The sequence below is a fragment of the Hevea brasiliensis genome, unplaced genomic scaffold, assembly GCF_030052815.1.
Source record: "Hevea brasiliensis isolate MT/VB/25A 57/8 unplaced genomic scaffold, ASM3005281v1 Scaf86, whole genome shotgun sequence".
Lineage (NCBI taxonomy): Eukaryota > Viridiplantae > Streptophyta > Magnoliopsida > Malpighiales > Euphorbiaceae > Hevea > Hevea brasiliensis.
The window spans coordinates 62,178-75,119 of record NW_026615306.1 but is presented as its reverse complement, the minus strand read 5'-3'; the positions used below and the strand labels follow the sequence as shown (position 1 = coordinate 75,119).

Sequence of the window (12,942 nt, the reverse complement as noted above, 5' to 3'; positions counted from 1 at the left end):
GTTGTTTTCTTGAAATTGGGCCCAAATGGGCCTTGGAATTGGGTTAATGAATAGTTAGGCTTACTACGGGCCTCGGGGGCTTTAGGCTGGCCCAGGTCCTAGTGTCGGTCCGGCCCATAGGTTGGGTCGTGACACCTAAAATTGACAGGGGTGATATTCTAACCATTGTTGATCCCAGATTGCATGGAGAATTTGATGCCACTTCAGCTTGGAAAGCTGTGGAGACTGCCCTTTCCTGTGTATCAAACCCTTCAATACAGAGGCCAGACATGAGTCATGTTCCAGCTGAATTACAGGAATGCTCGGCTATAGCAATGGCTGTTGAAGAATCCCAAACAATGAAAGCCAGGGTCATAAGATCAAGCAATTCACTACTAATGAGTCATTTGAATATTGATACTGATATGGCTCCTAGTCGAAGGTAAAAACTGAAGTATAGATTTCATATGTACTGGCTTGAAATTTTTAAACTTTTTCTTTTAGATAAAAACTGTTAAATTAATGTATTAAGGTGCACCTACAATTTGTTCCTGAAGTTTCTTGGAGAAGTATAATTATCATTACAAATATGGCAACAGGTCGGATATTTGTAAGTATCCAATCCGATGGAACCTTAATAAGAAGGGTTTGACTGGTATATAATTGGAGTTTAGATTTGAAGTATAATACTGTGACAATAGATTATTAATTAACAATATATCTATAATGTCCCTTTTAGAACTGGATATTATTGTCCATTTTAGACCACTAGATCTCATGGCTTTCTCCCTTGGACCCCTGCTTTTAAGTAAAGTGCACTATTCAGGTTAGTGGTTTGTCACCTTATAAGGCCCTCCACATTTTCCTCCCTTTTCGATGTAGGATCTGATTCATTTCTGCCCCCCATTTAGACAAAGTTACCAATGAGCCATATCCTCCCAGAGGATCACTCTCAGCCGAGATCTTCCTTTCCATACGAGATGTTACAAGCCCACAAGCTTCCGCCTGGTTCATCATCGAATCACACCGTATGGTGCCTGGTTCATCCTCGAATCACACCATATTGGGGATGAACCAGGCGAAAGTTGATGGGCCTGTAACATCCCTCGCGGAAAGGAAGATTTCGGCTGAGAGTGATCCTCTAGGAGCACATGGCTCGTTGGTGACCTTATCCAAATGAGGGGCAGGAATAAATCAAGTTCCATATCGGAAAGAGAGGAAAAGGTGAAGGGCCTTATAACATGGCAAACCACTAACTTGGATAGCGCACTTTTGGACCTCAAAGAAGGGGTCCAAGGGACAAAACCATGAGATCCAATAGTCCAAAGCTGAGAATATTATCCAGTTTCAAGAGGGGCATTACAATATCATACAATATATCTTTTAATTATTTTTAAATTATATAATTTTAATTATAAGGTAAATGTATAATTTAAAATTAAATATATTATATAATATAATACGATAGTACATAATATAATATACTTTTTAGCTATATATATATATATATATATATATTACAATCTTAATTGTATGTAAATATATAATTATATTGAAAGCATATGTAATACATCTAAAAAAGCAATAAAAAACATTTGTATAATATTGGTTCTTGATTTGGTTCATATTTAAATCTTAATGAGAGATCAAAACTAAACCAAAGTAGTAAAATAAGTTTAGTACGGTAATTATAATTAGTTTGATATGATTTTTCAATTCGATTTGGAATCCCTACAACTCTACTAAGCAAACAAGACATTTAGGCAATTGCCATCATTAATCTAACACAAATATTATAGCAGTATTTAGGAAGAATTATTGAATGCACCTAGTGTTTATACTCTTTACTCACAAAACACGTGAGATCCACCTTCTTAAATAACAAAGTAATTGATTTTTATTTTTACATGGAGTACTATATATTTTTTTTAGTGATTCCAAAATATTTTATAATTTTCCCAATAGTTGGCGTGCTATTCAATGCTAATTAACCAAGGAAGGCCAGAACCTGCAATGCATGCATTTGGCCATTCAACTAAAATTTTTGAGAAATTTACTTCCTCTATTGGGTACGGTTCATTGTTTATGCAACAGCCCTTTTATATTGCAATATTTCCTCATTAATGCCATTATTATATATATATTACTAAATCTGGGCACACTTTTACTGTATCTAAGAACAGTAAAAGTACCCTTTTGCCCATATAAAACAAAAGGAGGCAGCTGCGTTTGGATTTCTCCTTTTATTGCAATGACCACCAATTTGAACTCTGTTTCAGCAGTAAATGCGCATGATCAAATGAACATAAATATCGAACATATTTTCTTAAAGATAAAATAAAAAATATTTTCTTTTATATTTATTAAAAATTGAATTATTAATGTTAAAAACTATGTCATGCTTATTTTTAATTAAAAACATTTTTTTATATATATACTTCAATATTTTAAAAAAATTAATTTTATTTCATAGTATATTATATTAACATATTAGAAAGAGTGTAATTTTACTCCTCCTAAGAACATTAAAACTACCCTCTTGCCTCTCATCTCTTTCTCTTTTTCCTAATTTCTATTTTAAATTATATCTTTTAAACTCTTTAATTAATTTTTATTATTCCTAAAAATATTATATATACATAAAATTTTTTTCTATTTTTATTTTTTATTTCAATTTCAACTGCTTTTAAACTATTTTAATTATTATTTTTTCATTGAAAGAATTTTGAATTAATTTTATTTGTAATGAAGTGAAATTCACTGTTCTAATAACAATATTGGAATTATTTTACCTTGATGAGTTTCTTATTTTTGTTGTCTTTATTTTTTAGTTTTTTTTATTTTATTACTAAAAGATAGAGATTTTTTTTTTTAAATTTTGTATGATATATTTTGGAATTTTTTTGAAATTTTACATTTTTTCCTTGAGTCTCATTTAAATTTTTATTTAGGTATTTTATTTTATTAATTAAAATTTAAATTTCCTTTTATTTATTTTAATTTTAAACCATCAAAGTGTTCATACATCAATTCTTTTAATTGTTAATTGTTTTGGCTTATTTAATTATTAAATTTACCATAATTATTATTATCTCTTTTTAAATAATTTAAAATGATTTTATTTAATAATAAAATAAATTTTAATTTATACATAAACATTATATTAATAAAATATCATGTTTTCATTTCATTATAAGAAAAGTATAATAAAAATAAATTGTTCATTTATTTTAGTAATATTTTTTGCACTTATATGTTGCTATAAACACTACTTTAAAATAATAAAATTTTGATTAATATTATTACTCTTTTGTTATAATATTATACTTAATATTATTATTATTATCTAAAAAATATTAAAAAATATATATTTTATTTTATAAAACCTATTTAGTTATTATTTTATTAAATATGTAAATTTGATTTATAAATTTAATATAAGTAGCATCCCATAAGTAAATAAATAATAATAAAATATAATAGAATTATATATAATAATAAAATATAATATAATATATATATATATATATATATATATATATATATAATCATAATACAATAATAATATAATAATATTATGTAATATAGTAATAAAATAATATATAAATTTGGGTAACCTATAGTTTAGCCTCTGAAATTTTGTTAAACTTACAATTTAATCCCTATTGTTTTAAAACCAAGTAATTTAGTTCCTAACATTTTAATAAATTGATAAGTTAGTTCTTACAATTAAAATTTCAATTAACTTATCATTAATTCAAGCAAGAATAATCAAAAGTCCTTAAGACTTTATTTTATTAACAATTAAGCCCCTAATTTTATTCCTAACTTGCATTGTCCTGAAAAGTCAAGCAGAATATTTAAATTATTTATATAGTGAAATAACAAAATCAATACAAATTATCTAATATAATTTAAACATTCTGCTTGACTTTTCAAGACAATGAAAATTAGGAATATAATTACGAATTTAAACCATCATCCTTCACTTTCAAACATTGTAATGATATTTTGATTCATACTTTATCATATATATTATTAATTTAAATAGTTAATTAAGTATTCAACTAATTTAAATAAGAGTAATTTACATAAATTTTTAATTTATAATAAAATTGCATCGAAAAAAAATTAGATTTAAATAGATTAGACCTGCAATGAACCCAATACAACTTGCCTATGCTTAATATTGTATAATAGGGGACCAGCAAAAATAATGGTCTTCTATTTTTTGTCCCCTTAAATTACTAAATTTGTAAAGCAGTCGTAGCCAAAACTTCAATTATCGAAAATCATGCAACGTCACAGTGATATGAACTTTTAAAGTTCTCTCCTCATAATAACACAAATTACTCTGTCGTAAAGGCCACGAATTTATAGAAATTGACTCAACAAGAAATTTTTATTTAGATATAATTTATAATAAATTTAAAATATAAAATATATAAATTATATATCTTGTATTTAAGATTAATGATGGATGATATTTATAAAAAAAAAAACCTTAACTTATGTCCACCGGCCCGTTCCTTACGATACAGTAAGTCATGCAATTCACTCTCATTGTTTGTCTTCCTCATGTTACAATCATAACAGTTGTTTTCAGTTTCTTAAATAAATGGCTATAATTCAATCTCCAAGATCCAATGGCCGTATGGAACACAAGTATCCAATCAATATTATTCCATATTAAGGTTTCATTTATTTTACAAAAAAATATTTTTTAAAAAATATTTTCAAAATATTCAAAAAAATAAATTAATAAAATATATTTTATCAATAAAAAAAATTAATTTAATTTTTAAGAAAAATTTTTTTTAATCTTTTATTATATTGTTAAAATATAAATATAAATATATATATAATATTAATTTAATATTATAATTAAATAACAAAAAATATTATCTATAAAAATATTTTTTTAAAAAAAAATTTATATATAAATTATTTTTTATAAAATAAATGAAGTCCAAATTAAATTACACTTTTACTATTTTTAACAATAGTAAAAGTAAACTTTTGCCCTTAAAAACTAAAGAATTAAAAGAAGCATATGGATTTTCTTGCGACGAAGCATAACTTCTGCTTCTGCAGTACACGCACTGACGCACATGACCAAATAAAAATTCTATCTAATATATTTTATATTTTTTTCAAGATAAATAAATAAAAAAATACCTTCTTTTATATTCATCAAAAATACCTTCTTTTAATTTTCATATGATATATCTTGTTATCTTTGTACATGCTACACCATTTTTTTCTTTTAATCCCTTTTAAATTTTTATTTAAATATTTTATTTTATTATGTAATATTTTGAATTTTTATTATTTATTTTAATTTTTAATTACCTAAGTGTTTATATATGAATTCGAAATATTTTTTTATTTTATTTTCTATTATATTGTCATTTTAATTATGTTGAATTATTTAACTATTTGATTATTAAATTTATGTTAATCATTATTATCTTTCCTAAACTAATTTTAAGGTGACTTTGTTTTATGATCAAATGAATTTTAATTTATATACCAATATTATATCAATGAAATATTAGTTAGTTATTAAAATTTTTTTAATATGAAAAAAAAAAATTTAATGACAAATTAAAGGAAAAAGTTAAAACTTCTTATATAAATAAAATTAATCTTAATGAATTAGAAATAAATAATATAATATTTAGAGACTAATAAGTTTCACCTCAAAAAAATTAATCATTAGAGATAAATAATTATATATTTAGAGACTAATAAATTTTTGTCTTAAAATTTAATTATTAAAAAAAATAATATAATATTTAGAGATTAGTAAATTTTTGTCATAAAAAATGAATCATTAGAAATAAATAATATAATATTTGAAAACTAATAAAATTTGATCTCAAAAAATAATTATTAGTAATAAATATTTTATTTCTCTCAAAACATTTATCTCTAAAAGATAATATTGTAGTAGTGCATTTTTTTAGCCAATTATCATATTATTTTGGAATTTTTTTTTAATTTTAAAAAATTATTTTTAAATAAATAAAAATAAAACATATAATTATATAAAAATTCATTTTAATTTTAATTTTTTGCATTTATTTCGAATAAGCGTAAAGAAATTGTAAACAGTTGTTTTGATTGTGACTCAATGAACTCGAACAATTATGGTGACCTGCATGACTCACTGCGTCGCAAGGAATGGGCCACGGCTTTGGAGTCTTTACTGTAGTTATCGTGGTGGGTTTAAGTCATACTGACAAGTCACAACAGAGTAATTGGTCTTTTATTAGGAGGAGGGGACTTTGAAAGTTTCTTATGGCCGCGATGTTGCATGGTTTTCAACCGTCTTCGTTACGGCTAGCTACGTTACAAAATTAGTAATCTAAAGGAACAAAAATCGAAACCATTATTTTTGCTGGTCCCTATTATATAATATTAAATATAATAAAAGATAAAATAAATTATTATCCCTATTCCTATAATATTAGGAAATGGGATTACATTTTTTTAAATAAAAAATGAAATTAAAATTTTAATTTAAAAAGGATATGTAATATTTAATAAATTAATAAAAAATGATAATGGTCCATAATGTTAAAATTTTAATTAATTAGCAGATATATACATATTATCATCCTTTATTAATTATTAAATTAAAATTGAATTATATGTAAAATTTAGCAGACTTTTTTTTATAAAAAATATTAATTAGTAAAAAAAAAAAGAAAAAAGCAAGGAGCATCACGATGTATTTGTGTTTTTAAATTTATTGTGGATGGAATTTGAATAAATTTTTTTTATATTTTAATAAAAATTAATCAGAATCAATCTAAAAGTCGTAATTAAAGTGCAATCTCAAATGAATATTTTGTAAGTTAGGTGGTTGAAGTGGAAATTTCAAATCTCCACGTACCTCATTAGGGGTTGTGAACTATGTAAAGTACTATTATAAATATTATAAATTAGTTTTTAACACTAAAATTTAGAGTGTTAAAAAATTTAAAGATTTTAAGTGAAATAAAGTAAATAATTAAAATTATAAATAATAAAAAAGAAAAATATAAATATTAATTTTTTTTTCTTTTGAAAAGTTCTAAGTCTCTTAACCATAGACTAAAGACTGATAATGATAATGATAATGATAATGAAATTATTATTATTATTATTATTATATGTGGGCACAACTATGTCAACATGAACTTTGGTGAATTTTTTTAAAGGTTAATAATTATTTATGTCACGATCCAATCAATGAGCCGGACCGACAATAGGACCTAGGCCAGCTTAAAACTCTCGAGGTCTGTAGTAAGCTTAATTATTCCTTAACCCAATTCTAAGGCCCATTTTAAGCTTAATTTCAAGAATTCAACCGAATAAAATCTGACAATAACATAGACTATACAACGGGGAGTTTTTGACTCGCCCGACCTGTAAGCACAATATATTATAATTTGGGGAGCTCAGCTCACCCTCCACATACTCATAATGACATAAGATCAAATGGGAGCTCAGCTCCCTCATCCAGTCCAATAACACACCCACATACATGAATTTAAAATGCTTACAAATTCAATATAATATTATATTACAGTCCTAAATTGATTAAAATACTCCTAACACGTGTGGAGTTCTAGAATTTAGCTAAATTATACAAAATACATTAAATATTACTAATTGACCTGCGAAGAAGAGGAGCAGGTTAGTCACAACAAGGAATCCTCCTGTAACCTGGAAAAATAAGGTGAACAGGAGTGAGCGTTCGACTCAGAGAGTAAAATACCAATTTTAACCATAATTTCTATAGCTATCTAAAGCTAATGAATCTTGAAGCGTGAAATATAACACCATCAAAATTTTTATACAAATCACATCATAACAGTAAAAAGGCAATTTAGAGCACTCACACACCCAATAATGTTTAAACAGTACATATATGGGAGCTGATCCCCCTTACAGCTCTCTTAATCCAACCTCTGCTAATGAGTGTCTCTCAAGCCGGACTTTCGCTTGATAAACCAAATGCGGGGGCCAGCGAGATTATCTCGAGCCGTGCCTACTCCGACTTATCCATAAAGGACCGGGTCTCAACGAGTGTCTCTCAAGCCGCATCTACCCGTCCTATCCATATCCAATATCACACATCACATGCACACCAACGCACGCACACTGCTCCAAATTACCATAAACAATATCCATGGCATTTCATCAATTAAGAATGTAATATAAAATGTGCCTAGTGTTTAATTACATAGATACATATTTATAAGTAATGCACGGGCATTCCTGAATATATAATAATATTGAAATTATAATTAAAATTAATATTTTACTCACAGACTTGAACCAAGGTCACTGCGGCGGCTGGGAGGAGGAGGAAAGCTGTCTCGGCTCACCTGACAATTTTATTATAATTATTTAATATATTCGACTCAATACAAGTTTAGAAATGACCAAAGACAGCCTAAGTCGTGTCGAAAATTCATCAGAGTCTCCCCTATACTTAGGACCTACCCAACCTGCAAAAGGGCTCAAAATGCACTTCTATATCCGCAAATTACACATCCACAACTCAATCACATCACATGGCCCCACTTGGGCCCATCTAAATAGTAAACAACCATAATTTGAAAAATTATAATTTAGTCCCTATAATTAACTATTTTGCAAAAACTGCCCAAATGAGCTCTAAAAATTCTAAAATTTTGCCATGTGGTTCTGAGCAATATTATTAAGCTAATGCAAAAGGAATTATAATTTTTTAACCTACCACGAATATTTTATAGATTTTTAATCGTAATCAAGCACTAGATAATTAAGAAAAAGTAAGGTTCGGATTTACCTATGTCAATCTCGACGTTGGAGAGGTGTCCGGAACGTCTGAAAACGGTGGGGTAGCCTATAATTTTGATCCCATTTTGAAACTTTTTCGTTAGCCTGCCTGCCCGGTCCGAAATTGCAGACTCGAGCAACTATTGAATTTTCGTCAATTGAAGGTACCTACGCGAAGCACACAATACTAGGGGTTAGACTAAAATATTTATATTTATATATAAAATAATTATTTAAAAATTAGGGATGTTACATTCTCCCCCCTTACAGAAAATTCGTCTTCGAATTTTACACAAGGCAGAATAAGGAATTACAAGATTACACAGTGGACAAGTACGGGTACTTATTGCGCATGTCCTACTCTGACTCCCAGGTACACTCTTCTACCGATTGGCTCCTCCATAAAATCTTAACCATAGGGATCTATTTTGACCATAACTGCCTCATCTGAAAGTCCACTATGGCTATTAGTTGCTCCTCAAAGGTTAAGTTTTCCTTCAACTCCACTGTATAGGGTTGTAACACATGAGAAGGATCAGGTATGTACTTCTTAAGCATGAAAATGTGGAACACTGGGTAGACGTAAGAAAAGCTTGGTGGTAACTCTAACCGATAGGCCTCTGCTCTAACTCTATCAGTACTCTCAAAAGGCCCTATGTATCGGGATGCGAGCTTGCCCTTCTTCCCAAATCTCATAACTCCCTTCATCGGAGAGACCTTCAAGAGTACATGATCGCCCACTGCAAACTCTAAATCCTTTTGCCTAGGATCTACATAGCTTTTTGTCTGCTGTAGTGTCCTAGCTATTATCGTCATTTCATAGCGAAACTTGTACCTCAAATCACTCTTCAATCTTTTTCTGACATATTTAGTACTCACTATGCCTCCACTGCGCTTGACTTGATATCTCATAACTTCAATAAGCTTTAGTGCTTACCTCTCCTTCTGTCATGACCCAAAATTATGTGCCGCGACCGGCACATAATTTAATTGTCCTTAAATCATGCAAGCCTTATCAGAGTATCTTGAAAAAAATATATTGTCACTTGCTAACCCAAAAAAAAAAAAAGATAAAATCTAAATAAATAAAATACTGAATAAACAATATAAATATCCTATAAGTAAACTGCGGAGTCTCTATAGATTTTAAATAAAAACTTAAACTGTTCAATAAATTAAACTAATTATTAGCCATAGAAAACATGAATTTGGGCATACCATGAGAACAAATCAAAGATTGTCCCTCTCCAGAAAATAGACTAAATATTTGAATCAGTTATAGAATTCTACTGATCTGAAACAGATAACAGACAGAGAAAACGTTGTTTGAGCTAATGCTCAGTGAATGATAATTATAGCAAAAAATGGAATAGGAATAGGCAGACGCTTGATTAATTTTATAATAAATTTTCTATTCAATAAAATCATGCTCATGCTATCAAATCATTAATAAAAATAATTTCATAAAACATATATATAAGAAATTCATTCAATTAAAATTTTATGGTACAGTACACCAGAGTGATGATACCCCACATTACCAAAGGCCAGATGGTAAGCGCGCTACCAGATATTAGATACCTTCCTCATATTCAAATTTAAAATTTTATAATAAATTTACATATAATTTATTTTGATAATTTTATAAATAAAATTTAAATTTATAGTTTATAAATGTTAAATTTAATAATTTTTTTAGTAATTCATATTGTATACTTGCCTCTGCTTAATATTGTATACTAGGGGACCAGCAAAAATAATGGTCTTCTATTTTTTGTCCCCTTAAATTACTAAATTTGTAAAGTAGTCGTAGCCAAAACTTCAATTATCGAAAATCATGCAACGTCGTAGTGATATGAACTTTTAAAGTTCTCTCCTCATAATAACACAAATTACTCTGTCGTAAAGGCCACGAATTTATAGAAATTGACTCAACAAGAAATTTTTATTTAGATATAATTTATAATAAATTTAAAATATAAAATATATAAATTATATATCTTGTATTTAAGATTAATGATGGATGATATTTATAAAAAAAAAAATCCTTAACTTATGTCCACCGGCCCATTCCTTACGCTATAGTAAGTCATGCAATTCACTCTCATTGTTTGTCTTCCTCAAGTTACAATCATAACAGTTGTTTTCAGTTTCTTAAATAAATGGCTATAATTCAATCTCCAAGATCCAATGGCCGTATGGAACACAAGTATCCAATCAATATTATTCCATATTAAGGTTTCATTTATTTTAAAAAATATATTTTTTAAAAAATATTTTTGAGATATTAAAAAAATAAATTAATAAAAAATATTTTATCAATAAAAAAAATTAAATTAATTTTTAAGAAAATTTTTTTTTAAAACTTTTATTATATTGTTAAAATATAAATATATATATATAATATTAATTTAATATTATAATTAAATAACAAAAAATATTATCTATAAAAATATATTTTTTTAATTTATATATAAATTATTTTTTATAAAATAAATGAAGTCCAAATTAAATTACACTTTTACTATTTTTAACAATAGTAAAAGTAAACTTTTGCCCTTAAAAACTAAAGAATTAAAAGAAGCATCTGGATTTTCTTGCGACGAAGCATAACTTCTGCTTCTGCAGTACACGCACTGACGCACATGACCAAATAAAAATTCTATCTAATATATTTTATATTTTTTTCATGATAAATAAATAAAAAAAATACCTTCTTTTATATTCATCAAAAATTGAATTGTTGGTGCTCACCAAAAGGAAAATTAAATTATTTTTGTTAAAAATTATGTCAAATTTATTTTCAATTAAAAGCTTCTCTTCTATATATACTTCAATATTTTAAAAAAATAATAATTTTATTTCATATTATACTATATTAATATATTAAAAAAGAGTGCACTTTTACTAAACGTAAGAATAGTAAAAATACCTTTTTATCCATTATATATTTATACTATAAAAAAAAAGAAAAAAATTTACTGTACAATTTACCTCTAATCTCTCTTTTTCTTTAAAATTTTTTAATTTCTATTTTACACTTTATTTTTTAAAATTTTTCTTATTTTATTACTAAAAACAAAGACTTTCTTTTTAATTTTCATATGATATATCTTGTAATCTTTGTACACGCTACACCATTTTTTTCTTTTAATCCCTTTTAAATTTTTATTTAAATATTTTATTTTATTATGTAATATTTTGAATTTTTATTATTTATTTTAATTTTTAATTACTTAAGTGTTTATATACGAATTCGAAATATTTTTTTATTTTATTTTCTATTATATTGTCATTTTAATTATGTTGAATTATTTAACTATTTGATTATTAAATTTATGTTAATCATTATTATCTTTCCTAAACTAATTTTAAGGTGACTTTGTTTTATGATCAAATGAATTTTAATTTATATACCAATATTATATCAATGAAATATTAGTTAGTTATTAAAATTTTTTTAATATGAAAAAAGAAATTTTTTAATGACATATTAAGGGAAAAAGTTAAAACTTCTTATATAAATAAAATTAATCTTAATGAATTAGAAATAAATAATATAATATTTAGAGATTAATAAATTTTTGTCTCAAAATTTAATTATTAAAAATAAATAATATAATATTTAAAGATTAGTAAATTTTTGTCATAAAAAATGAATCATTAGAAATAAATAATATAATATTTAAAAACTAATAAAATTTGATCTCAAAAAATAATTATTAGTAATAAATATTTTACTCGTCTCAAAACATTTATCTCTAAAAGATAATATTATAGTAGTGCATTTTTTTAGCCAATTATCATATTATTTTGGAATTTTTTTTAATTTTAAAAAATTATTTTTAAATAAATAAAAATAAAACATATAATTATATAAAAATTCATTTTAATTTTAATTTTTTGCATTTATTTCGAATAAGCGTAAAGAAATTGTAAACAGTTGTTTTGATTGTGACTCAATGAACACGAACAATGATGGTGACCTGCATGACTTACTGCGTCGCAAGGAATGGGCCACGGCTTTGGAGCCTTTACTATAGTCATTATGGTGGGTTTAAGTCATACTCACAAGTCACAACAGAGTAATTGGTCTTTATCACGAGGAGGGGACTTTGAAAGTTTCTTATGGCCGCGATGTTGCAT

At 26.0% G+C, this 12,942-nt stretch overlaps 1 protein-coding gene across 1 annotated transcript; it reads right to left on the bottom strand.

The window, feature by feature from the left end:
* Positions 1–9,219: 9,219 nt before the first annotated feature.
* LOC131177769 (uncharacterized) lies at positions 9,220–9,612 on the bottom strand. The gene has a single exon (XM_058142869.1). The coding sequence runs from the start codon at positions 9,610–9,612 to the stop codon at positions 9,220–9,222; it is 393 nt and encodes a 130-aa protein (XP_057998852.1).
* Positions 9,613–12,942: the final 3,330 nt, after the last annotated feature.